The 26,350-nt window shown below is 53.2% G+C and overlaps 1 protein-coding gene across 1 annotated transcript; it reads left to right on the top strand.

Annotated features, from left to right (window-relative positions):
* Positions 1 to 4,358: 4,358 nt before the first annotated feature.
* On the top strand, positions 4,359 to 24,480 carry LOC309642699 (collagen alpha-1(XIII) chain-like; the record flags this gene model as incomplete). The annotated part of the gene is made up of 2 exons (XM_082424619.1): positions 4,359 to 4,652; positions 23,942 to 24,480. The coding sequence occupies 2 exons, from the start codon at positions 4,359 to 4,361 to the stop codon at positions 24,122 to 24,124; spliced, it is 477 nt and encodes a 158-aa protein (XP_082280745.1). The 3' UTR covers positions 24,125 to 24,480.
* Positions 24,481 to 26,350: the final 1,870 nt, after the last annotated feature.

The following is a 26,350-nucleotide window of genomic DNA, read 5'->3' as shown; positions in this document are numbered from 1 at the left end:
ACCTCAACTCCACAAAGTCACCAGGGACCCAGGCTCCTTCTATCTTGTTGCTCACTACATGCAGGAGTCAGAAGCAGAGCTGAGAAGCAGGGCTGTGATGCCCATGATCATAAAGCCTGGGAGAGAAATAAGGAACAGGGAGTCTGCAGTGTATGGGAGAGATTATGGTAGGTCCCCAGACCAGGCCTCCTTGGGTGAGGTTTCCCAGTTGGGGCTACTGTGTGGGAGAGTTGGGCCTGTTTAGAGGACTGGGCATGGGGCAGGCAGCAGAGCAGAGAAATCCAAAAGGAAGGACAGATCTGAAAGAAACTAAGCAGGTGGAATCTACGGAACTTGATCCCAATTGGATGAAGGGGGTAAGGGTGAGGGAGGAGGTGAACATCCAGCCTGAGCCTCAGGACGATGCCTATGCCACACACCGAGGGAATGAAAGCCAGGCAGTGGCGGGAGAAGCTGACTGTGAGGTGAGGTGGTGGGGGAGGAGAGCACCAAACAGAGCTGCCAGAAGCAGCTGGAGACACGGGTGAGAAGTGCTGGGAGATGTGGGCTGTGGGTTTGCATGGGAAAGTCATCATCAGAGATGGAAACGAGCCCAGGAGGGACAAGTTCCCCCACTGTCCCGTGTGCAGTGCAGTGACCTTCTGACCTTGGATGTACATCCCAATCCCTTGGGGAGCTTCTGTAAGCAGGATGGGAACCTGGGCTTCCCTGTGCCCCTACTCCCACCACAGAGATTCTGACTCAGTAAGATGGAGTGAGGCCCTCTCTGTGGCTCTGGCTTCTTTTACTTGCAGGAGAAGAAACCCAACTCAAACCGGCTTGAGCAAAAATGAGTCCTGTAAATGCAAGGTGCAGGCATGGATGAGCTTCGGCACAGTTTGATCCAAGGGTTTAAATACTGTCTTCATGACTCAGTCTCTCCGCCTCTGCTTGCCTCCTGTGTTGGTTTCATTCTCAGGCAGGATCTTTAAGAACACAGGCAAGTTGCCCACTGCGGTAGTTGTTACTCTTTCAGAAAGCCCTTTGCAAAGAAATAGCATTCCCTTCCCAATCATTCCAGCCTGATTCTCCTTAGCCTGAACTGGGCCACATACCCATCTTGGGCCCAATCACTGTAGCCAGGGGAGATGGAGATGCTAATTGGTTAGATTAGTTCACATACCCTAGAGCCAGGTATGGGGTCAACCCCACTAGAGCCACAGGGACTCAGCTTGGAGCCATTGGCAGGATTTTAAGGTACAGAGAACAGGTGAGTGAAGGATGGACTTCACTGGCAGAGGGACCAGCACGAGCAAATATGTGGAAGCAGAAAAACACAGAAAATACTTTAGAAACAGTACAACTTGTGTGTACAGGGACATTTTTTCTTAGCTTTCCATTCTGGCACCCAAGAGTATCTGTTTTTATCTAGGAGTGGAATCATGACCACAGATTAAAGTCAAACTCTTTGAGTTAGCACTGAAAGTCTATCTTCTTGCTACAAACAAGAAATTCTGTTTTCTAGAGATGTTAACTCCAACATTGACAGAACATTGATCCAACATTGACAGAGAATTCCTGAGTTTCTGTGACCCCAGAGCCCCCTGGATGCCTCAGGGTTCAGGCATGTCATTTTTTTTTTTTTTAAATAAATTTATTTTATTTATTTATTTTTGGCTGCGTTGGGTCTTCGTTGCTGAGCGTGGGTTTTCTCTAGTTGTGGCGAGTGGGTACTACTCTTCTTGTGGTGCATGGGCTTCTCATTGCGGTGGCCTCTCTTGTTGCGGAGCACGGGCTCTAGGCACATGGGCTTCAGTAGTTGTGGCACGCAGGCTCAGTAGTTGTGGCTTGCAGGCTCTAGAGCACAGGCTCAGTAGTTGTGGCGCACGGGCTTAGTTGCTCCGCGGCATGTGGGATCTTCCCGGACCAGGGCTCGAACCCGTGTCCCCTGCATTGGCAAGTGGACTCTTAACCACTGCGCCACCAGGGAAGCCACCAGACATGTCACTTCTGATGCAAGGGTCAGGCTAGTACTGCTGCACCCTCCCCCTTCAGCTCCCAATCACAGAGGATGCTGTAGCCCCAAACCTTTTAGGTTTCACTGCCATAGCATTCCTGAGGGTCCCAAAGTCTTAAAAGGGAAAAGATCAGCTTGTGGAATAAGGAAGGAATGAAACTACCCTCCTAGGTTAATTCCTCCATTCCCACTACCATTCCGGGGGGGTGGGTTGGGTTGGAGCATGTGGAGGTGGAGCCAAATCAAAGTCTCTGGATCCCCAGGCTTGTACCTCTCAGTGCAGAAATTCTCTGGCGCCCCCTGGTGGTCATCAACACCACTGTGTTCTCTCAGGGATTACTCTCTACAGCTCAATTGAGATATCCATCACAGGGTAAGGAAACAGACACACTTACCCAATGTCCCACATCAAGGAAATGCTAGAGCTGGAACTGACCCAGAGCTCCTGGCCACCAGTCCTTTCCGCAGCATCACTTTCTATCCCTGTAGTCCTCCCTAGTGGCTAACTGACCTGGCAGGCAATGTTATAACATTTATTATTTATGATATAAGTACTATGTTGCTATGTTACTCTGTTAAATATGCCACACTCTGAGGTGTGCTGTGATACTGGATTATATATTAAGCCTGATCAGGTCAATATATAAAACGTGAAATTGGCAACCCTGTTATTATAAAATGGAATCACAGAAACACTCCTGTCACCCTACCCACCTCAGTTTTACATTTCAGGGACCAGCCTTTTATGCCCTACGCGCCCCCCCCCCCACTGTTCCTGGGAAGTAGGCTTTCTCCATAAACTCTGTCCCATCACCTCATTCGCAGGAATGTCAAGAGGTGCAAGGAGATAAAGTCTCGTGGGATACAAATGTTACTTAAAATGGGAGAGGTGACAAGAGAAGAGAGGAAACTACAAAATGCCCTTCAGGCAGCGTTCTCTACTGGAACATAGGAAATGACAGCAGGAGGGAGCAGAGGAGAGAATTGCTCACCTTTAATGGCTGCGATGTTTGGGGCAGGCTGGTCTGACAGCGGAGGGCTGGAACAGGTCTCAGATCGATGGCAGACAAGAAGAGGAGGGGTGAGGACTGGCAGGCGGCAGGACTGACTGGCCCACTGGATACCCTGGAATAACCCTCTGCTCAGTTTTTATTCACCTGTACCTTATGTCTTGGTCCTAAAAGAGAGACAATGGCACCAGTTCTGCTACCCCCCTGGAGGGCTGACTTTTCACACTGGAGTAAAAATGCGGTTGGAGAAATGAGCCCCACCCAAGGCGCTGGGGCAGCTGTAGGACGTGGGAGGTACGGAGACCAAGGGGGAGCTGGTTTGGGTAGGAAGAGAGAGGATGAGACAGGACAGGGATGCCCAGTGGCAGCTGAAGGGATTCAGATAGTCCTGCTCAGGAGATAAAGATCCATCTAGACGCCTGACAGTAACTCAGCCGGGCTCCTTGGAGGATCCCAAAAGCTGGCTTTGCCAACTTGTTAGAAAGCAGAGTGATGCCTGGACCCATGACTTATGTGGAAAGCAAAGAGGGCCCTCAGTGTGAATTCGGAGAAAGGGAGAGAAGTGAAGCCCCAGCTCCACTCCACACCCCCTTCCTGCCTATAAATAACCCCAAGTGTCGCTTCAAAGGGGACAGGGAGCGCGGGAGAGGGGCTCCCAGGGCCGGTGGGTGGGGGCAGCGGGCGCTGCAGACCACGCCCCCCACCCTGGGCGAGTTTGCATAAATAAACAAATCCAAGCCGTCGGCCCTGCAGGAGGTGGAGGAGGAGCGGGGAGGAGGAGAAGGGAGCGGGGCGGGAGAGATTAGTTTGGGAAGTAGCACGGATTGCTCATCCGATCCGTGCAGCCGCAGCTAGTGTGTCAAGTTACAGAGGCGCCGGAATCGGCCCCAGCGCTCCTCGGCAGCGGCCACGACCCACCTCTGCCCGTGGGGCCCTCCACGTGCACCCCTTCGCCCCGGGACTGAAACTGGCTCGCCCGGGAGACGGGAGACACCAAGAAGGACGGACGGCGCAGAACCAACTCCAGGACTCTGCAGATACTTGAAGGGAAAGACGGGGCGGAAAGGAGAGCCGGCCAGATTCCCCTAACTTTCCTGGACTTGGAACGTTCTTCGAAGTAACTTTTTTTTTCTCACCTGGGTGTACCCCAATTACTGCTGGTTGTGTTTTTCGGCTTTCCCCCTCCAGCTGCTATTTTTTCCATCCTCTTTGCCGGGAGCCAAGGATAGGGACATTTTCCAGCGACACAAGCCCTTTCCCCCTGCCCCGCAGCTTGGATCGCGCCTTTGGACAGCGGCTCTCGCCTTTATTTATTCTATTTATTTATTTATTGGTTCTCAATACGCGAGGGGATGGTAGCAGAGCGCTCCCGCAAAGCGACAGCCGCCGGTGCCCGCGGCCCTGGGGAGCTGGACGCGCCCGGGACGGTGGCGCTGGCGGTGGCGCCGGCGGAGCGCTGCGCGCGGCTGCCGAGCCCGGGGTCATGCGGGTTACTGGCGCTGGCCTTCTGCTCGCTGGCGCTCAGCCTGCTCGCCCACTTTCGGACAGCCGAGCTGCAGGCCCGGGTGCAGCGCCTGGAAGCAGACCGTGGGGAGCAGCAAATGGAGCCGGCTATTTTGGGACGAGTCAACCAACTGCTGGATGAGGTCTGTGCTCTTTGTTGCTGCCTTTTATCCCTCCCCGCGGCGCCCCCTCGCGCAGCTTCCAAACTCTGAACCAGCCAGTGCCCGTGGGCTCTTGCTCTTTCCGCCGCGCCGTGCGCCCCGACCTCGCACCAGTTGTCTGCGGGAGGGGTGGGGGCAGGGACGGACGCCGTCCTTCAGGGTGCCAGGAAGGCCCGGGCGGCTAGCGCGGGACCCCTCAGCTCCAGCCTCTGGCAGGCGTCTCCCGCGTTCCGCGCCGGGGTCGCCCTGAGCGCGCGGGGCAGGTGGAGGAAAGGCAAGGCGCGGAGGCGCGCAAAGGCGGCCAGGCGCCACTTCTCCCTCCCGGCACCCCGCCAGGGTGTTGTGAGAGCCGCCCAGCGCCCACGCGGTGGGACTTGAGCCCGATGGCCGGGGCCGAGGCTTGCTGGGCCCCCGCGGCCCTCCCCATCTATCCCTCGACGATCAGTGCTGCCTTTTATTGCCATGTTCCTTTGGGAAGAGAGAGCGAGTGAGTTATCCAAGGGGCTGAGGGGGACAGGGGGGCAGTCCTTGCAAGGGGTGGTGTCCTGGTCCCTGCCCAGAACGCTAGGGCCCAGGTGTTGGTCGTTCTGGTTCTGCTGTCCTTGGGCATGAATAAGCCCTTACCCTCTTGTTCTGAAGCTGGGTTTCTTGTCCCTGCTTCCCTGGAATGGTCCCCAACATCTTGTGTCGGTGTGTCTTTCTGGGAAAAGGATGCTGAGCTTTCTCCCATTTCCAAAATGTCCTTGAACCCAAGTGTATTAGAAGCCACTAGTGTCTCTTAGCCAGGGCAATCTCGGGAGTTCATGAAAAGACCACAGGAAGTAGGGACATACAGTCTCATTAGTGCCACCAGAGTAAAGGCTGGGCCAGGAGACCGTGAGGCCTGGTGACTTCTGAGAATCTGGACAGCACAGGGATCCAAGGCCCAGATGAAGGAGAGGACCCACAGGTAAAGGCCGCAGCAGTCTGGGAAGAACTCTTGGAACAGGCTGGCCATGGAAGGATTCCGAGGGGACGAACTGGGAGGGGACCTCTTACTTAGTAGGAGGTGGTATGGAACAGTGACGAGCAGGAGGTGGAGCCCAGCAGGCCTGGTTTTTATCCCCACTCTGCTACTTAAGCTGTGCAACTTGGGGTATATACCCTAACCCCTCTGAGTTCCACTCTACCATCAAAACGGTGGTGATGACAGCAAGCATCAGAGCCCAGCTCTAACTGCAGCGGGTGCCGATGGTGCACCCGTTCCCCACAGCCGGGCTCTTCTTGGGTGCCTCTACCAGGCAAAGGCTGCTCCTTGCCAAAGTAGCTCTCCAGGGTGATCACGGAGAGTGAGGTCGGAGGGCCAGAGCAGACAGGGTGGTCACAGGGCAAGTTTACTGATGCCAGAGGTGCACCCATGACTGCTACTTTCAGCTCATTCCCATGCCCCACCGGGCCTCAGAGAAGCTGGAGGGCTCTGTCAGGCCACCCAAGGTCCCCTGGGACTCCGAGGGACGCCTCTGGACTCAGCAGTCCCGGCAGGCGGCCTTTGCCGGCTGGTTGACAGTGCACATGGGACTGCTGGGTGGTGGGGAGGGTGTCAGGACAGTGAGGGCTGCCCCAGGGATTCCTGGGGCCCTGGCTGCTGAGGGACAAACATCTGACCCTGAATGTTCCGCTCAGTTCCTCTCTGCATCCTCTCCCCTTCCTGGCCCCTCCTGCTGGCCAGGGCATGCCCCAGCCCTTTCCCAGATCTTGGCTTCCTCTGCTTAAGACTTAGCCAGGCCAAGCATCATACTCTCAGGGCCTTGGGGCTGACAGTGTTATTATCTGCCAGGCTGAGTCCTCCTCTCCAAATTCCTACTGACTTCTAGACCCCCATTTTACAGATGGGGAAACTAAGGCCCAGAGAAGGGCAGTAGGTTACCCAGAGTCATGTGGCAAGATCCAGGACTGGAACCTAAGCTTCCAGTGACCCCACCTCCAGTGCCTTCCCCACTCTGCCCGCCACCTTCCTTCGTTCATCCTCATCCATTCATTCGGCAATTGAACCTGAGAGCCAGCTGTGGGTCAGGCGTTGTGGGGGCACACTTCTGCCCTTTGGAACTTACAGGCAAATAGGACACAGAGAAGAGAATGGGCAGTGACCACGTCGTGTGAAAAAAGCTACGATAATGGAAGCAGAGGAGATCTGGGGAATGGATTACCATGCAGCTACCCGATGGCAGGGGCTTCCTGGGAAAGTGATTTTCAAGTGAAGACTTAAAGGGTGAATAGGAGTTTTCCAGGCAAGTGGGGATGAGTACGGGGCAAAGGGAACAACTTCTGGAAGCCGAAAGCCAGAGGGAGGGGTTTGCCTTGGGGAACTGAGCGGTGGAAGATATGGCTGGAGAGAGACAGGCAGCCTAGGTCAAGAGGGGCCTTAGAGACGGTGCATTCTTTGTAAGAGCACTGGAGAGCCGTGGAAGGGTCTTGAGGAAGGCAGCAACGTACATAGAATGAGTGGAAGAGCAGGGCAGAGCAGGGAGGCCAAACAAGAGGCTAGTGCAGCCAGAGGGGACACTGACCTGGTCAGGGGCACTAGCGGGACAGAAGAATGAATGGAAATGGCAGCCGCAGTGGTGGGACCTGAGACCAGTAGCAGAGGGCGTTGGGACCAGAGGGAGGGAGCGGTCCTGTGGGTAGAGGGGGCAGGTGGTCTAGTCTGTATGGCGATAACCCCAGGAGGCCTCCCCTGGATGGGGCCTGCAGTCCAGTGGCTCCGGAAGGGACACTCTAAGGTCTGCCCTGTCCAATACGGTAACCATTAGTCACATGTCACTCATTATATTTAAATTAAATAAAATCTAAAATGTAGTTCCTTGGTCACATTAGCCATCTTTCAAAGAAGTGCTCAATAGGTACCTGTAGCTAGTGGCCACCAGATAGACAGCACAGCCATGAACATGCACGTCACTGCAGAAAGGTCCACGGGATGACGCCGTGCTAGGAGCAGGCAGCTTCTGGGCCATCAAAGGTGTTCAGGAGCAACTGGAGGCCCTTCCTCCACCCTTTCCTTTCCTAGGTCTGTTCTCCCAGGTCAGAGCAAAGGGCAAAGGTGAGGAAGGGTGAGGAGAGAAGTGAGAACTGGGACCAGTGGAAACCCCCGGGTGAGAAGGCCTGGCAGAGGAGAGAGGGGGAATGGTTTTGTTGCAGAATGATTCTGTGAAATGGACATGCAGAGGGTTCGTGCCTGTGAGGGGCACAAAGGCACCCCATGTGCCAGGATTCCAGCTAGGCTTTGCCAGCCGTGTGGCCTTAGGTAAGCTATGCCCTGCACCTGCACCTCAGATTCCTTCTCTGTAAAGGTCTGGAGAGCTCCCGGGGACCCGGGGCAGGCAGTCCATCCCGGAGCAGGTGAGCCCGGCCCACTCCCTGAAGGATGGAGGCAGGGCATCGGGCAGAGCGATCCTGGGGAGGCACACAGCCTGGGCAACGCCCTGGAGGCAGGAATCCGGGGGCACATGCACACCACTCATCCCAGTGGGGAAAGCAGCATGCTGGGGGCAGAGGCTGTGACTGTGAGACAGGAGGAAGAGGGAGCTGGCAGGCCAGGCTGAGGGTACCCAGTAGGGAGAAGAGGCTGGAATGAGGTGAGCCGGGGCTGATGTGAGCAGAGGCCCAGATCTGACTGGCTGAGCCACTGGGAGGGGTGGGTCAGTGCCAGGAGAGGAGCATGGGGGCAGGAGCCAGCTCAGGGGAGCTGGGAGTGTGGCTTCCAGGCCTCAGCTCCAGCTCTTCCCCCATCAGCGCCTCTCTCCCGGTCTGGGACCCTTAATGAGCGCTCCAGCTGCCTGTTACTTGATTTGCTTGCTGTAAAAAAAGAAACTGGAAAGGCCCAAATGGAGGAAATCAGATGTCACCTAGGGCTGGGCAGACGGTGTGCAGTGATAGAGAAGAGGGTGGAATTTAAACTTGCCAAATCCATTTTGCAGGCCAAGGGGGAGCAAGGGGTGTCAGCAGCCTCCTTCAGGGTGAACGTTGAGGGATGCCAGGCAGACTTCCCATCCCCAACAGCAAGAGTAACAGCAGCTCTAATAGGAGTGTCCCGCATTTATAGGGTGTGTACAATGGCCCAGTGCTGCGTGTATTATCTCTTTCACTCCTCACGACTTCCCTAAGGATTGATACTCTCATTACCCCATTTTATAGCTGAGAAAACTGATGTCACTGTACCTCCATCTCACTATCTGTGATCCAGTCCTTTGGGTGTTGAGGGCATTTTCCACCCCAGGAAACCCCTGGGCGAGGAAGTGGTTGAAACTTCCAAGCTAAAATGTTGAGGGAACCCCAGGCAGACTCCCACATCCCTAAAAATAATAATAGCAACCATTGTAACGGGAATGTTTTACATTTATGGAGTGTGTACAGGAGCCCCTTATTGCGCTCTTTCCAGGAGCATTTGGAGGAGAGATCAGAGCAGTGGCTGAGAGATTGGGGCTCTGGATGGGGTCCTCTAGGATTGAGGACAGGAGCAGGCTCTTAAAGGGAGTGTGTGAATGGTGGGGTGTGGGCCTGTGTAGAGTGTCCTGTGTACATCACAGCTGCCTGGACCTCAGTTAATGGACTGACCTTAGTTCCAGGTGCCCTCAGATGCAGCCAGCGCTCCACTGAGTCAATCCTAATACTATTCCTCTTTCCACGCTGTGAGTAAATGACTAGTCTTATGGGGAATTAATAGAGGGAAGATCCTCAGAGACCCTTGAGTCCAGTCCCCTCACTCTACTGATGGGAAAACAGGTCCAAAGCTGCACACCAGGTATCAGAGGAGCTGGAGGTAGAACCCTTGTCTCCATCAGTCACCTCTCCTCCAACCACACCTTCTCCTTTCTGGACAGCAGTAATTGTCTGACCAAGTGGTGGCCAAGACAAGGCAAGTGTACACTCTACTCTCCACTTCTTGGCCCTCATCAGACATTATTAATTGATTGCCGCACACTTTCACATTGAGCTTACATACAGCTTCAGAATCCTTTTCAACACTGTTCCAGGAAACTGCTACCCAACTAGCAAGAGTTGAGGTTCAAGATAAAGAGCTATTTCCTGATTCTAATTAATTTTTTAAAATACAGAGCAATATTTACTATAGATAAAACTAGGGAGAGCTGTTAAAGTTTTATTGCTTCTCCAAAGGCCTTAAAACTAGCAAGTAGCTCCAAACCAGACTGAGGACCTCATTAAGTAGACAGCCCTTGTAAGAAGATGGTGGGAGAAAGTCAAAGCATCTGAAACAGTATGCCATCTGCCTTATGCACAGTTTCACAATTTGACACCCTCAGAAAGATGCCTTTTTCCCTTATTCCTAATCATTCCAGACTTGCCCCAGTGCCCTCTGGAAAGTCTTCCCAAACCACACTGACCCAAAATGGGCCCTCTCCCTGCTCCGACTTCCTGCAGAACTGCCTGGCCATGCCAAGCATCTAGCTCAGAGAAGGAAAATAGACAGGGCACGTGCTGACTTTTCTTACCCGAGAACCACGGCAGGCATTACTAATCACTCAGCACATGCCCCCGTTGAGTCTACCTAGGCCTCAGAATCTTTCTCGACACAGCTCTCCAGGCTGCCACTCCCAGTCTATTAGAGTCAATGCACAAGATAAAATCTATCTGCCAACCATGGCTCAGTTTCAAACACATTGTGCAGTGTGCCCTCCTCTCCATTGCCTTTAAACGTCTTGTCTCTCCATTTGACCCCATACAACCCAGTGGCAGGGATAGGAGGTCACTGGTCTCTGAGTCCTTGACTGAGTCTTGCCTGCGGCTTTGCACAAAGTAGGCAGCCCTCAGCAATTAGTTGCTGATTTAAGGTCCTACTGCTGGAGGCCAGTGAAGCCGTCTCAGTCAGCTGTCCTCCGCCCACTGCCCACAACCCAGACCCAGCTGTCTGCTCAGCATTTGCTCAGGGGGTGTGCCCTGGAGCTGGGTGTTTCGCAGCAATCAGTAGAGGGTGAAATGATTAACTCCTCTTCAGTCAGAGCTGCAACCCCTGGTCCTGGCTGAGAGTGGGGATAGCTCAGTGTGATGTGTCCCCAGCTGTACAGAGCAACTAGGAGCATCTATCCCCTCCCATCCCCTACTCCCAAGGGTCAGGAGCTTTGTCTTCACCTGCCCAGGCTGCCTGGCATGGTTTTGGTTGGGGCAAAACAGTGAAGTGGGCAAGCCCACAGCACCTCTGCTGCTAAATAGTTGTGTGACCTGAGTCTCGGTGTCCTGATCTGAAAAATGGGGATAACATCCTCCTCACAGAGTTGGTGCAAGATTCAGTTAACAGCAACTGTAACCATTACCACGTCCCTCATCACTGGTGGAGATAAAATGAGGCTGTATCATGTCTACAACGTTTATTAATAGCTAATATTTATTAAGCACTATCCAAAGAGCTTTACATCTATTAATTCGGTTAATTCTCACAATAATCCTATGAAGTTGTTATATTTTTACTCTTCCCTTCTTATGGAAGAGAACACGGAGGCCCAGAGAAGGTGCATAACTTTCCCAAGGTCACACAGCTAGTAAGTAGCAGAGCCAGGTCTTGAACCCAGGCAGTCTGGCCCCAAAGCTGGCATTCAGAGCCACATGTGTATACGATCTGTATAAAGTACCATATTTCACTGTCAGCTGAGGCAGGTCACATAGGCCAGGGCTAGGGACCTGTTCAGTTCAGTCTGATTCAGCTCCCACAGAGGTGGCATTTACCGAACTGACTTGGCATCAGCTCACATTACCATCTTTGTTGTAAGAATGGAGCTGAGAATGCCTTTTGATACAGCAGGCCTTGGTGATGAGGACCCTTAGAAAGTCCCTGTCCAGCCTTGGCTTCCAGAATGTTTAGGCTTCCAGGAGGGATGAGTTGGGTCTTGTCTCTTGGACATTGAACTGTCCTCTAGGAAGCTTAGCCCCAAATCTGGCGTTCACCCCACGGCAGAGTAGAGTCCTTCGGGCAGAAGGTTTTGCATAAGCTCCAGTCTTAGCTCTGTTTTATCACCCTGCCCTTGCTTTTCTTTCTCCCTCTTCTGTCCTGCTGCTTTGCTATATAATGTGTGTCTATCTGTCTGCCTCTGTAGCTGCCCGAGTGTCCCCTTTTGGAGCAAAATCGGGATAAACGTTCTATAGTAACTAAACTTTTTTAAGTGACTCTCCCCTCCTTCTGTCATGTCTGCACACCCTCAAAGGCCTGTCCCTGGACTGGTGATGGGCTGGCTGCATAGTGGCACCGGCGGAACTTTAAAACACACCAAAGCTGACCCCCTTCCCCAAACCCTGATGTGAATCCCCGTGGGTAGGGTCTGGCAGTAGGTTGTTTAACAAACTACACAGCTGACAGTACTTGAGACAGAGACAGAGACTGTATCTGTTCCCCTGAGCCAGAAGCATCCTGTGCAATTTACCCCAGACCCCTCGCCTGAGTCCTGAGCAGCGCTTCAGGGGCTGATGGTGGCAGTAATGAGGGTCACAATGAGATGTCAATAAAAGTCCTACCGTACACTGCACAGTTTGAAAGTATGGGACGGTTAAAGAAGCGGAAGCAGTGGGATTTATTTTTTTGGAGCGGGGTTGTTGGGTTTGGGTTTTGGTCTTGGTTTTTCAAAAAATAAAATCAACTTTGCCCTCCAAAAGAAAGGAGGTTTCAGCAGAAGCCTTAGGAATGCTTCTCCCACCCCTTTTGGTTGGATTCTGTCCCTCCCACAAGCAGTCTTTTTTTTTTTTTTTTTTATTCAAACAGAAAGTCTCAAAAATTATAATCATCCTCATCAGTTCACTCAGTCCCATGTAATTAATTCTTTTTTCATCTTGATCTTTTGTTAGCACTTTTATGAATTCGTCAGTTTTCCATTAGTGTTCTGAAAATGCTTATTCATTCAGTTCAGCAGTATAGTCAGTTACCAGAAACCTGTACTTGTCAGAGTCTTTTCCATGAATTCCTTACGATGAAACCCCTTTTTTTTTTTTTTTTCACACACACACACTGTATTTTATTTTTACAAGAGATAAATAGACTGACACCAAGCATTGTACATGGATGACCACAAAAAAAGCAACAATGATTGCAATTACCAAACATGAAACACACTCATACTATGTCATAATATTGACATTCAGTCCAGTAATCCTCCACTGTAACAGCTCCTTTACTTTGCAGTGAAAATTGATTTGTATATTCTTTGCCTCTGAGTCCTTGTGGGATTTTTTTTTTTTTTTAATTCAGACAGAAAGTCACAAAAATTATACTCATCCTCATCAGTTCACTCAGTCCCATGTAATTAATTGTTTTTTTTCATCTTGATCTTTTGTTAGCACTTTTATGAGTTCATCAGTTTTGATGAAACCCTTTTATAGGAACATTTTTGCAAAAGCATCAGAGTACACCCAGAACTGTCTGTAAATGACAAAAGGCTTAAAAATGACCACAGTTAAAGATATGATGAAAGTTCATAATAATGCAATTGACAAGGAAATTTAGTTATTTCTGAGATATACATTTTAAAGTAACAACTAGAATTATGACTTATAACATTATACCAGAACGTTCAAGATTTTTAGGAATTTCATGTAACATCTGAAACATTTATATTCAGAAGCAGTCTTGTTGAGTCCTCCGTAAAGAAAGGAAGTCAGCAGTTTCCTCCAAGGGAAACTGAGGCCCGGGTGTGGGGAAGGGCTGGGAAGGCTGGGGCAGGCTGGGGTCCCAGCTGCGTGGCGGGCAAGCCCCAGCAGCAGCGGCACGCGGACACTCCCCGCTCCTCTGCAGGCCTCCTGCCCTGGGTGTGGGCCTCCCTGCAGAAAACTCTCTGTGGCCCAAAGGGCGGGAATGGGTGCGCTGGCAGTGGGGACTCCTCTGAGCCTTCAAAGAGGGAGGGCAAGCCGAGCACAAAGGGGCGGAACTGCCTGCCTGAGAGGCCGGGCACAGCCTTTCCAGGGGACACTGGGCCCCTGTCTCCCCTCCTGGAGGCTATTGTGGGTTTTCCCGAAATCCCGCATGGCTGGAGTCCACACGGTCTGGGCCTCCTCAGCCCCCTTTTCTCTCCTCTCACCCATCCCCAGCCTCCCAGGCCTCCTCCATGCCCGCCGTCCAAAGCAAAGTCTCCGTCTTTCCTTGGCTCAGGCATTTCCTGCTGTGGGCAGCTCGCCCGGTCTACCTGCCCCCACGCCCGCCCCCCACCAGGAGGCTCATTCCTACCTGTTCTTTTCACATGGCATGCAGGATCCCAGTTCCCCAACCAGGGGTGGAACCCGTGCCCCCTGCAAGGGGAGCACAGAGTCTTAACCACTGGGCCGCCAGAGGAGTCCCCTACCTGTTCTTTAAGTTCAGCAAGGGGGGCCCTGCTGCCCCCAGAGGACACATCTTCCCCCCAAAGGCTGTCACAGGGCCTGGGATTCTGCCATCCAAGGAACTTTACACCTGCAGTCACCTCTTATGCTGCAGATGCCCTATGAAGGTGCCTCTTAAGCCATCACTTGGAGGTTTTCTGCATCAGGTCATGCTCTGACAAGGTGGCCTGTAAGGCAGGACAGGAAGGGTGACCTCTGGGGACAGGGATGCAGAAAGGAGCATGAGCTGGGGCTTTTCCAGGAACAACCTTAGTGACTTCCCTGTGAGCTGGCACTGAGGTTTCCCAGGGGTAGGGGGAGACTCAGTGACATGGGAGGGGAGGGTGGTCCTGCCACCTCTAGCGTCTCCCCACTCCACAAACTCAGAATGTTAGAGAGAAAGGAGTTATGTACTAAAAGGAATCCCCGACAACATCCCTGATTCTCAGGCTTACACTCCCTCAGTGACGGGGAGATCACTACCTTATGCAGCTGGCTGTTCCATGATTAGACAGCTCTGGCTGTAATGTTGTGTGTGTTCTTCATCTCGTCAGAGCTCCAGACCCATTCTACACCTGTCATCCCACTGCTCCAGATTGTCTTGACAGCACCTCATGTTCAATGTTTCCAAGCTGAGCAGGAAGTCTGGCCCTCCCAGAATCTTGGCATGCCCAGCACTGGCGTCCAACTGCACTGATTCCATGCCCTACTGACTGCACCTTCTCGGTCTCCCACAAACCTGTCTTCTTCTTTGTCTCACTGCCTGCACCTCCCTACCTGAACTACCCTTGGCTCCCCCAGGCCACGGCAGGAGCCTCCTAACTCATTTGCCCCCATTCACCCTGCCCTGCCCTCTTCATCATCCACATGGCAGCCAGGGTAATCTTTCAAAAACTCTAAATATGATCACCACATTTCCCTGATTACAGAGACTTCCTATTGCTTCTTTTTTTTTTTTTAATTTATTTTATTTATTTATTTATTTTTTTGGCTGGGTTGGGTCTTCGTTGCTGCATGCAGGCTTCCTCTAGTTGCGGCGAGCGGGGACTACTCTTCGTTGCGGTGCGCGGGCTTCTCATTGCAGTGGCTTCTCTCATTGTGGAGCACGGGCTCTAGGTGCGCGGGCTTCAGTAGTTGCGGCACGTGGGCTCAGTAGTTGTGGCTCACGGGCTCTAGAGCACAGGCTCAGTAGTTGTGGCACACGAGCTTAGTTGCTCCGCGGCATGTGGGATCTTCCCGGACCAGGGATCGAACCCGTGTCCCCTGCATTGGCAGGCGGATTCTCAACCACTGCGCCACCGGGGAAGCCCCTATTGCTTCTTAATATGGTCTATTAGGCCTGTAGGATGGGGACCTTGCCACCCTCTCTAGCCTCATGGCTCTCCTCTGCTCACTTTTGAAGTCTAGCCAAATGACTGTACACAGTCATGGCTAAGAGCACAGACTCTGGAGCCAGATTTCCGGGTTCAAGTCCAGCTCTGCTAATTACTGGCTGTGTGACACTGGGCAAGTTGTTTAACCCCTTTGTGCTTTGGGCTGTATCTCTATAAAATGGGGTGATGATGATAAGAGTATCTCCATCTTATTATAAGTGTTGTTTTTAGGATTAAAAAAAGTTAAAACAAGTGCTTTGAGCAGTGCCTGTCTCTCCAGTAACAGATGTTGCAACCTCCCGAAAAGAGCCCATCTCCCCTCACCCCCACCCGCACAGGCACAGGCATACAGAGAGGGTCATGGGCTCAGAGCCAGGCTCAAATCCTGCCTCTGCCCTTCTTGGCTGTGTGCAAGTTAATTCACCTGTCTCTGTCTCAGTTTCCACGTTCATGAATGGGCTGCTGTGAGTGCTGAGTGAGTTAATATGTGCAAGACTCCTGCCTGGTTCACAAGAAGCACAGTATTATATCAGCTCTTAGCCCGTTTCCCCTGTACCTGGGCCCCTCCCCTGGTCAGTTGCTGCTCATCCTCAGATGTCAGATCAGCTGTCATTTCCCCACGATGAACCAACCTAGTCGGTGCCCCAGGACTGGCTCTCAGCACCTCGCCCCTGCTGGCCAGAGCTCTGATGACAGTGGCTGTTTCACGTTGATGTGTGTGGTTTGGAGACTCTTATGTGCCCCTCCCTAGAGAGTAAGCTCCATGAGGACAGCCTCCACGTCTGCTCCGCTCACATGTGGGTCCCCGGCACTTTGCATGGCTCTGCTGATGTAGGTGCTCGATACCCATTTGTGGAAGGGAAGGAAGTGGGGGAGAGGCTCTGATTTCTGTCCCAGCACTCTTGTCCCCAGCCCCTCCCCACTCCACTGCGGGGGACCCTGCTTCATCCTGCCCTGGGTCCATGGATGACCTCCGAGCCCCTGAAACCGGAGGTCCTAGGCCCCATGCTAACCCGGCTCCCACCCACGTCTGCACAGTCCAGGGCCCAGCTCCTTTCTCCCTGGCAGCAGCAGAGACTTAGTTTAGCTGGAAGAACTTTCTCATATGAAGGCTGGAAAGTTCACACAGGGACAGGCGCCTCCTTCCCTGATTTTCTGATCTGCAGAGCCTGGGGCAATATCTCTCCGTGGTTCTGGTGAAGCAGGGTGGCAGAGGCAGCTCGTGGCATCTGGAGGATCCTCCAGCCCCTGCTTCATGGCCCTGGGAGTCTATGATCAGACACCAAGTCCGTTGCACAAAGAGAATGGGGGAGGGAGGGAGAAGATAGTTCCTCAGGCCCCCCCACGGCACCCCGTCCGGCTCCCAGCACACAGGCTCCCGGAGCAGACAGGGCAAGTCCAGTTTTGGTGGGGGTAGGTTGAGTGTCTCCATTTCCTCCGCTTCGATTTCACTCGGCTCGGCTGCCCGCACTCCAGGGCATGCAGCCACACGCAGGCCTGTCCCCTTAACAAAACCCGTCTGCCCCTCTCCTGCAGTCCCTGGGATTCGACCCACAGAGCCAGCACTGTGCAGCCCTGGCCCTGCCTCCGTGCCTTTGCTTTTCTCCCTGGATTGCCCTCCCCCACCCTCATCTCCATCGATCTGAATTCTGCCCAAGCCCAGGCCAAAGCCCACCTGGGACCCACAGGGATAGATCCTAGCGGGGGACAGGGCTAAAAGTAAGTAATTTGGTTCAAGTGTGGCTCAGAGACACCAGACCAGGCTCTGCCCTCAAAGGGCCAGCTCGGTCTCCAATGGGGCACCAGCGCAGTAGCAGCTATGGCACAGGGTAATGAGAAAGCTCCAGCAGCTGGGATGGAGCACCCACTCTGTGCCAGCATTGTAATCAGATGCTGGCACAGGGGCCAGAGCTTTGCCCAGCATGGTCATTTCAATGGGCAACTCCTTCCTTCAACTTCTAGTTCTTGTGGTCAAAAGGCAGGGCTGCAGACAGGACCCTCCATCACCCTCTCCTTTGTGGGAAGAGGGGGTCTGAGTTTCCCAGGAGGGGGAGGGCCGTGACCACATGTCGGCAGCAGTGCATGAGGCCGGGCCAGCCTCACTGTGGCAGGTGGAAGGAGGCAAGCCTGGCACCAGCTCAAGAGAGAAGTGGCCTTCATCTGGCCGCTCAGAAAAACAGGCTGGCACAGCAGGTGCTCGTCCTTCTTCACATCTGGACCCCTCTTTTTGTTTTCTGATCTCATTTTATCCCTCCAGCTGTCCAGTATGGTCCAGTGGATAACTAATAGTATTCCTATTTTATGGATGAGGAAACCAGGGCCCAGAGGGGTTACATCTCTCTCTTAATACACAGTTAGTGGGAATGCTGGGACTAGACCCCAAGGTCCTGGCACTCCCAAAGGTAGCTCAAGCACGTATCCCTACTGCCGAGCTCCCCATGGAGTGATGCTTCATCGGGATTTGGGGGCCAGCTGTGCTAACCCAAAATAGAGTCCCACCACAGCCTCCAAGGGCAGGTGGGTTCTAATAGGAGTCATACACTAATATCAAAAATTAACTATTAAATGCTAAAGCACTTAGCCCAGTGCCTGGTATCTACTGCTCTATATGTGTAGCTACTGAATATTATTATTAATATTAACTCCTATTTAATAATTCCACCTGGTAAGTGCTTCATGGTTTCCAAGGCACTTTCCACGGCAACACTTAAGAGGTTGGCAGGTGCGTAATATCCCCATTTTGCAGATTCTCCGAGAGGGCAGGTGCCAGGCTCAAGGTCATGGCTGTGGAGTGAGGAGCTCACCTGGCCTCTGCTATGGGCTCTCTCCTCACACCACAACTTGGACCCACCCACATATTACAGGGGCCCAGGTTGAGCCTGAGCCCTTTAAGAGGCCTGTGGCTGAGTGTGGGGAGGGAGTGGACCCTAAACCCCAGGCCAGGCCGGAGCTGCATTCTCTGGGGAGCGTGAGTGGCCACTTGGCATTTTCCCTTTGATACTGATACAGGCATTTTAATAGCTGCAATGATCAGGCTGGTGGTATTTCAGCTCTGGCCTTGTGGGGCATTCCAGGAGGCCCTGGCTTGCAGCAGGGGTGAAGCAGGAAGGCTTTTCTGTCCAGGGCCGCTGGGGGTCCACCCCAGGGCCTCAGAAAGTTTTACACCTGCCCCTGAGCCTCAGCCTGGGGATTTCAAACCAAGGGTCTCAAACTCTGATGCCTAAGGGGGCCAGGCTGGTGACCTAAGTCAGTGAGACTGGCCAGGGGTGGGGGGGTACTCTGGTTAGCTGGACAGCACATGCCCACCTAAAAGGGGCAGCCGTCACTCAGCACCACCCGATTGTTACCACAGGCCAGTGTTTCCGGATCTTCCCATTTACAAGAGAGATCAGAAATCTAGACCTACGTGAAATCTCCTAAGCAACAAATATTTATTGAGCACCTACCATGCGCCAGGCCATGTTGTAGGCACTGAGGATATAGCAATGAATGAAACAGATCAAAATATTCATGTCCTTGTGGAACTTGCTTTCTAGGGATGGAGACAATAAGCAAGATAAATAAGCCAACAACAACAACAAAATCTGAAGGAGAAAATAAAACAAGGAGGAAGTCTAGCAAATATATTGCAGAAGGGCGCTAGGGACCAGGGGGGTTCCTCATGGAAAGCGAGCCAGGTGGAGGGAGGGTAAGAGCCTGGTGGGAGTGGTCCAGGGGAGAGCAGGCGAGACACCCTCCTTCAGGGAGTTTTTCTAGGAAAAGAGCTAAACAGGGTCTATGAGGATTTTTCATTTATTTTTTATGGTGGGAGGAAGAACAGCATGTTTGCATAGAGATTGCATCGGGGGTGGGCAAGCGACCACTAAATCCCACTGGAAGGCTGTTTTTGTAAGTAGGTTTTTATGGGAACACAGCCGTGCTTATTCTGCTTTTCGCCTACGACAGTAGAGCTGAATGGTTGTGACAGAGATCATGTGGCTCACACAGCCTAAAATATTTACTAGCTGGCCCTTCACAGAAAACCTTTGCTCACCCCTGGTGTAAGTGACCCAGGATAAGGGCGGGAGGGGGGACTTGCCTGCGCGCTGGTGGAGGGTTGGCCTAACCTGGGAGCACAGATGCAGATGGGCGAGTGTGCCTCGGGGCGGGAGCCTCTGGAAGGGCTCTTCTGTTGCTTCTGTTTTCGCAAGGTGACAGTGACATTGGGGTTGGGGAGAGAGAAGGTGTGAGAACTACTAGGACAGTGAGATGGAGGGACTGGGGTATGCTTGCTGGGCTTTCCTCTGAGATAATGATCATGAATGAAGTGAGGCCAGTCAGCAAGGCTGGGCGCTTTCCCCAGCTTCATCTGCTGCTTGGTGCCGGAGTGGGGTAGGTGGAAACGTTGCATCTACCAGGTTTGTGGCTTGGCCGAGAGCATGTGCTGAAGGGGAAGGGCATCAAGGCAGCGGAGGGTGGAGCCTGGGGAGTGATTATAGTCACTGACCACAGAATTTGAGCTGAGAAGGAGGGAAGTGAAACATGGCAGGCGAGGAACAGTGGAAAGGTGAAAGGGCCCGTGGATTGAAGGACCGGGGGCTGGAAGGATCCCTGGGGTTGAGTATTAGAAGGAATGAGCTGCAGACGAGGGTCAGTGGGTGGGGCTGAGGCCCAGACTCTCAAAGGGCTGCGATGATGTTCCGATGTAATGCTTTTCAAAGATAACCACTGGGCGGGCCAAGAGAACACACCCACACCCTGAAGGTAGCCAGTTTCCCACCTCTGTGTCCCTGGTGGCTTTGCCGTCTCACATGTCTCCTGCCCCTCCTGATGGATGCTCCTGATTCCCGGATCTGCCTTTCTCACCCAGGCCTCTCTCCTGAGTGCTGGAGCCACATGTGCCCCTCCCACCTGGACCCTTCCACTAACTCAGCTTGTCCTCAACCAAGTCATCACCTTCCACAAGCCTGCCCTCGCCCCTGTCCTGTCTCCACGGGGGCATCTCAGCCACCCACGGCAGAGCCCGGACCCTACCCCCTCACCAAGTCCATCCCGTGCTCTGTCCATTCTTCCCCCTGTGTACCCCTTCCCGTTGCCCGCCGCTCTCCGTCATGCTGCCAGGCCATAGCCTGGACCACCAGTGTCTCTTGGTTGCATGGGTGACTGACAGCCTTCAGAGAGGAGCCTCAGCCTCCAGCCTTCTCACTGTCCTTGTCTATTCTCAGCATGCTGCTGGAGGGCCCTTATACCAGCCAAATTTGACCACGTGCCTCCTCTGCTTCAAACCCTTAGTTGGCTCCTTTGGTCTGGACCCTTACCTGTGCACATAGACCCCCATCACCCACTCAGCATTCAAAGTCTGCAGTCAGCTGGACACTTCTCAATGTGCTTCTCCCACGGGAGGCGCAAGCCCCTTTGCCAGTGGGGATGGTGTCTTGTTCTCCATTTTGCAGTCTCTCAATTAGTAGGAGCTCCATGTATATGGGATGAATTGAACAAAAATACTGAACTTGAAGGTGGAAAACCTGGAATTTAAGCTCTCTGTGGCTTACCTGTTCGAGGCAATTCCCCGTCCCTCTCTGAGTCTCAGTTTCCTTTATTATAAAATGGGGCTGATTTGTGGCCTGCCTATTGCACAGGGTGAAGGTGAGGGTCACGTGAAGGCTCGGGGAATGTGAAAGTCACTCCAGGTTTGCCTGAGGTGGAGGTTTGTGAGCAAGAGGCTTATCGGGATCAGCACTGGAGAGGGTGAGGGAGACAGGGTGGGTAGTGGGTTGAGCCCTGATGCGGTCACGACAGAGGCCTCAGCTGGTCCCGTGGGGCTCTGCAGCTCGTCCTGAATTGAGGCCTAGGGACCAGACGGTATCTATGAGTAACTGGATGCGGGTTGCCGGGGGAGTGGACATGACCCCGGTCAGGGCAACTCCTTAAGGTGAGAGTGGTTCCCAGAGAGGAGCTCAGCCATCAGCAGCCAACATACCTGGCGCTAAGGGTGAGTCCTGACCCTCTCCTGACTGGGAGACCCAGTCTCACCACAGCAGCCGTACTAGCTCTAGATTTTTATGGCTGTCAATAAGCCATGGACATGTCAGGAATCTGTGTGCTGCTAAATTCAAAGTCTCTGCCAGCGCCCGAAAGATCTGCCCTCCCACCACGTTCCCATCCTTCCTTCCTCACACGAGTCCCTCCTGCCACACTGTCCCCTATCCTTCTTCTCAAACACTCGGCACACAGTCCTGTCTCTGAACCTTCACTTCTGCTGTTCCTTCTGCCTGGAACACGCTTCCTCCACATCTCTCTACGACTCATTGGCAGAGCTGGCAGAAGCCAGCTCTCTGCTCAAACGTCCCCCGCACAGAGAGAACTTCCTTGACCCCCGAGTTTAAAATACCACCTTCCATCACTGTCCTTTCCCTTACCCTACTTTATTTTTCTCTATAGTGCTTATTGCTGCCTGGGTTATATATTCATTTGTTTCTCTATTCATTGTCTGTCTCCTCCACTGGCAAATAAGCCCCTTGAAGAGCCCACAGGTTGTTGGTGGGAAGGGATGTGGAAGCAGGTATGTACAGTCCCTTCCTTGGAAAGTGGTACTAGTGAGCTAGGCTCAGAGCTGGGCATCACAGGGCCTTCCACCAGACCTTGTCCTGGAATGTCCTTGGTTTGCCCGGTGGCCACTCTGTGCCCACCTCAATAGTCATCCACCTAGTATTTGTGTGCCAGCCTCCCTTTCTGAGTGAGGGTCTCCCCTTTGGGACATTCTTCCCTTTCTCCTCCTCCCGTGTGTTTTGACCTCCAGCCCCCTTCTGCCCTCCCCTCAACACTGTCGATCGATCTGCCCCTCCCCCAACACACACACACACACACACACACACACACACACACACACAGGCACACACACACAGGCACACACACACAATGGCTGAGCTCCCTCTTCCAGGGGAGTTTGTACACACCCGTCTCCAGCAGGATGGAGTAGAATTTATATCAAAAGGCCTGAGTTCTCATCCCGCATCCACCACATACTGGTTGTGTGACCTTGGGCAAGTCACTCAGCCTCTCTGAGCCTCACTTTCCTTCAGCAAGAAATGAGGTCACTATTTAACCTACCTTAGAGTTTGATTATGAAAAATAGATGTGATTCCCTGTAAGGGCACCCAGCTTAGCACCAGTACACAGTGGTGGCTCAGCAGACATTAGTTTGACGTGAATCCTCAGGAAGCTTTCCTGACCTTCCCTCTCCACCGCCAAACCAGAGGTGACACCAAGTCCTATGACATCTTCCACGTGACTTCCTTTACCTCTCACCCTGAGTGGCGGAACTACACAGTAGTGAGAAGGCATGTGCTGGGGAAATGCTTGCGGGGAGCCAGCCGGCCTCCTAACCGGTCAGCAGGTCGGGGTGGGGACCACAGTTCACAGGACAGTCAGTCACAGCCAGCCACACAGTACAGGCCCCATGGGCCCAGATCTTCCAGTTTTTCAAGAGAAGTTAGAAACACAGACTTTCATGTGAAATCAGCCTCTTCAAAACATTGGGGACAATTTCAATGAAAAAAAAATCACTGGGGGAACCAAATAAAAATACATCTAAAGGCCAATTTTGGCTCTGGGACTACCAGCTTCTAACTGCAGCACTAGCTTCAGAGAGAGGGGGTCCAAATCTCAGCCTTCCTCCCCTGTGACCTCGGCCAGGTTAGTCTCTTCTCTGTGCCCAGGTCCCTCACCTATAAAATGAGTGTAATAATAGCTAACATTTATTGATGCCTCCTGGGCACCTTTCTTTCTATGCACCAACTTCTTTGATCCTCTCAGTAATAAGGTCAGGACTGTTATCAACTCAGGGGCCAAGACCTGCTAGGAGCCCAGGTGGTCTGGCCCCAGAGGCACACCTGTTAACCTCTGTCTTCCCCCCCCACCACCCCGCAATCCCCTCCCTCGGTGGTGGTGAGGACCGAGGCGCTCAGCGCCCTGCCCTTTCCAGCTGTCAGGGCTGGCAGGTGTGTACCTGTCATCGGTTCATCTCCACGGAAGTGGCAGCTCCTTGAGGGCAGGTGTCTCAGTCTTCTTGTTGCTGCATCTTTGGGGCCTTCCAGGTTGGCCCAAGGATAGGCAAGCTGGTGAGAAAGGGTTCTGATGGAGGGACAGAGGGCCTGCCTGTACCTGGCTCTGTGAGCGACACCAGAAGAAAAGAGGTCACTGTCCCTGCCCCCGGGATTCATAGGTGCCCAGAGCTAGACAGGAAACAATTAGCAGAGAGCCAAGAAGAGCAGGTCGTTGTGCCTGTGAGCTGCAGGAAGGCCACACTGCTTTATAGGGTCCTGTGCTCGAGTTAATTTCCTTCAGAGCTCTCCCAAGACATCAGACCCCGAGGTTACCAAGATGGGACCTCTCCGTCTGCTTCTTATTATCCAGATGCCCGGTGGCCAGTCTTTGATCCAGGACCAGTCCCCCTGCCAGCCCCCAGGCGGCCCCTCTCCCCCGCCCCCTCTCCCTCCCACCCCCCAGCCCCCAGCCCCCAGCCCCCTGCCGCTTTCCAGAACTTGGCGTTTACAACTCCCAGTGACTGCTCTTCTCTGTCTCCTTGTGCAGAAATGGAAGCTCCACTCACGGAGGCGCCGGGAGACCCCGAAGACGTCTCCAGGGTGTCACTGCCCGCCAGGTAAGGAGCCCTGCGAAGGGGTGACAAGGACGGGGACACACACCAGAGGCCCTCTCAGTGGCCATGCCACACCCTGTTCAGAGCGTCACTTTTCATTTGGAAGCTGGAAATGACAGTGTCCTTGATGTTCACCCTCCATGTACCAATTGATTGGCCCCATCCCCCATCCGTCATTCATTTGCTTATTCAGGCTTTCATTTATTCATCAACTCTTCTATGGGCCAGGTACTGTGCACACCAGGCTGTGAAATCAGGCAAGATAATGGGTGTGGCAACTTGTGAGGTGTTACGTAGAGTTGAAGAGCCGAGAAGCCCCCCACTGTGCCTCTTGCTCCTGACACATAGTCTGTTCAGAAGCGCTTATTACCCAAATAAATGAATTACCCTGTAATTGCAAAACCTTGCCTGCCCCAGCTAGGTGGCTTAGGGAGCTGTGTGTTCACTGTCTGGTATCTAGGCCACACACACACACACACACACACACACACACACGCACACACACACAACAAGCTTAAGGTTGCTGGGTGATGTGGTGTGATCAAGCTAACCAGTCCAATGTGGATTCCGAGTCTGCCTTGGCCGTTTCCTACCCTGTATGGGCAGCTCCCTACCGAGGACGAGTTCCAGTGCTCTTCCCCTGTGCTGTGTGGCCCGCTCCTTACCACATCTGCTTATTCAGTCCCAGCTGTGGCCTGAGTCCCAAGCACAGAGGTTTAACTGCATTGTCTGCAGTTAGTAAAATTGACAAGTCATGGTTTTCTAAGTTACCCACCATCGTTATTAAGCTACGAGAATGACAGATGGGCAAGTTTCACCGTTGCCATGAGTAATGGGAATGGGTTGCACCCCTTTGGGGCTGAGGGAGGAAGCTGAAACAGGGTGTGGGGCAAGGTACCACTCCCAAGGAACCGCCGAGGGTTTGCCCTGCTCCAGGCCGCTGCCAGCTCAGAGTGTGGCCCTGGATGCCCGCTGTGGCAGGACACTCCACTGGACACAGGGGCCGAGGAGCCCTAGGAGCCCCCACTCAGGGTCCCCAAGCCAGGGATGAGAGGCCGACAGATGTTGAACACGTGGGAAATGGAGGGGCCACATTCACTGGAGAGTGAGTGGGCTGAGTCACAGTTGGGGGTCACAGTTCAGGTGCCACGGGAGCTGGTGAGACCGTGACGGGATTCAGCTGGCCTCAGGCAGAAGAGGGTCATCTGGGTTAATTAAAAGGGTGTCCAGGAGCCCTGGGAAGCTCCCTCCCTCCCTTGGGGCCCCAGAGATTGAGCCCTGGGATCTGGGATAGCTTTTGGGGAAAGAATGCCAGGATTAATGAGAAGAGATGAAGGTGAGGGTGTGTTGACGGGGCCTGGGCAGAGCAACCGTGTGCATCGGGGTTTGTGGGGCAGCCCGCGTTTCAAACCACCGTGTCTGTCGTCCTCGTAACTCTTGGTCAGTTGCAGTTGTTCTTGCTTGAAGTATAGAATGCTGGTGAAGGGCAGGAGACTTGGAACCATGGAAGATATAGGTTTGAATTCCAGCTCTGACATTTACCAGCTGTGTGACCTTCAGAGAGTTATTTAACCTCTCTCTGGCCCGGTGACCTGGTCTGAGAAATGAGGATAATACCCGCCTTGCAGGTACATGGCAGAGGTTCAGTGAGATCCTCATAGAGAGTACTTAGTACTTCCCTGATTCCTAGTAAGCCTACTGTTATTTTTTGTTTTTCTCCTCGATTCCTCTTGCGCTTTAAAGATGCACTGAAATCCTCATCAAACACTGTGTCCTGGTGTCGGGGGCACATTTACGGGCAGACAGACTCAGTCCTTCTCCCTTCCCCGCCTGATTGGGTTTCTCATGTCCTGCCTCCATTGAAGTGGGGGCCTACCAACAGGTATCCATTTTGTGCTTGGGGGAGTCTGACTCGGATGGTCCTGGGAGGCTGGGAGCTAGGAAGGGACGTGGCAGGAGGGAGGAAGGATCTGGAAGAGTGCTCCAGCTGTTGGATGGTGAGGAGGAAGTGGTGAAGCAGCATGAGCAGCTCAGAGGTGGTGGAGAGGAAGGATGCTTGGAGGTGCTGCGGGGAAGAAGGGCTTGACACTGGTCCTCTGTGTGCAGGGCCACCAGCAGGGACAGAGTTGGCCGGGAGATGGGAGGAGAGTGAGCAGGGGACCCTGCGAGGGGTGTCCCGAGTATTGGAGAATTCCCCAGAGGGCAGTTTGTCCCGAAGCATATAGCTCAGAGCCAGGCGAGCAACACCAGGAGAATGTAAAGGCCCCAAACTGAGGCAAAATCAGAAGGAGAGTGAGATGCTCTCGCAGCTTTTTGAAGAGCCAGCAGGGAAGGACTGGAGG

The sequence above is a fragment of the Balaenoptera physalus genome (assembly GCF_965194825.1).
Source record: "Balaenoptera physalus genome assembly, chromosome: 14".
NCBI classification, from domain to species: domain Eukaryota; kingdom Metazoa; phylum Chordata; class Mammalia; order Artiodactyla; family Balaenopteridae; genus Balaenoptera; species Balaenoptera physalus.
The sequence above is the reverse complement of the archived record's forward strand: the minus strand, read 5'-3'. Positions and strand labels throughout refer to the sequence as shown.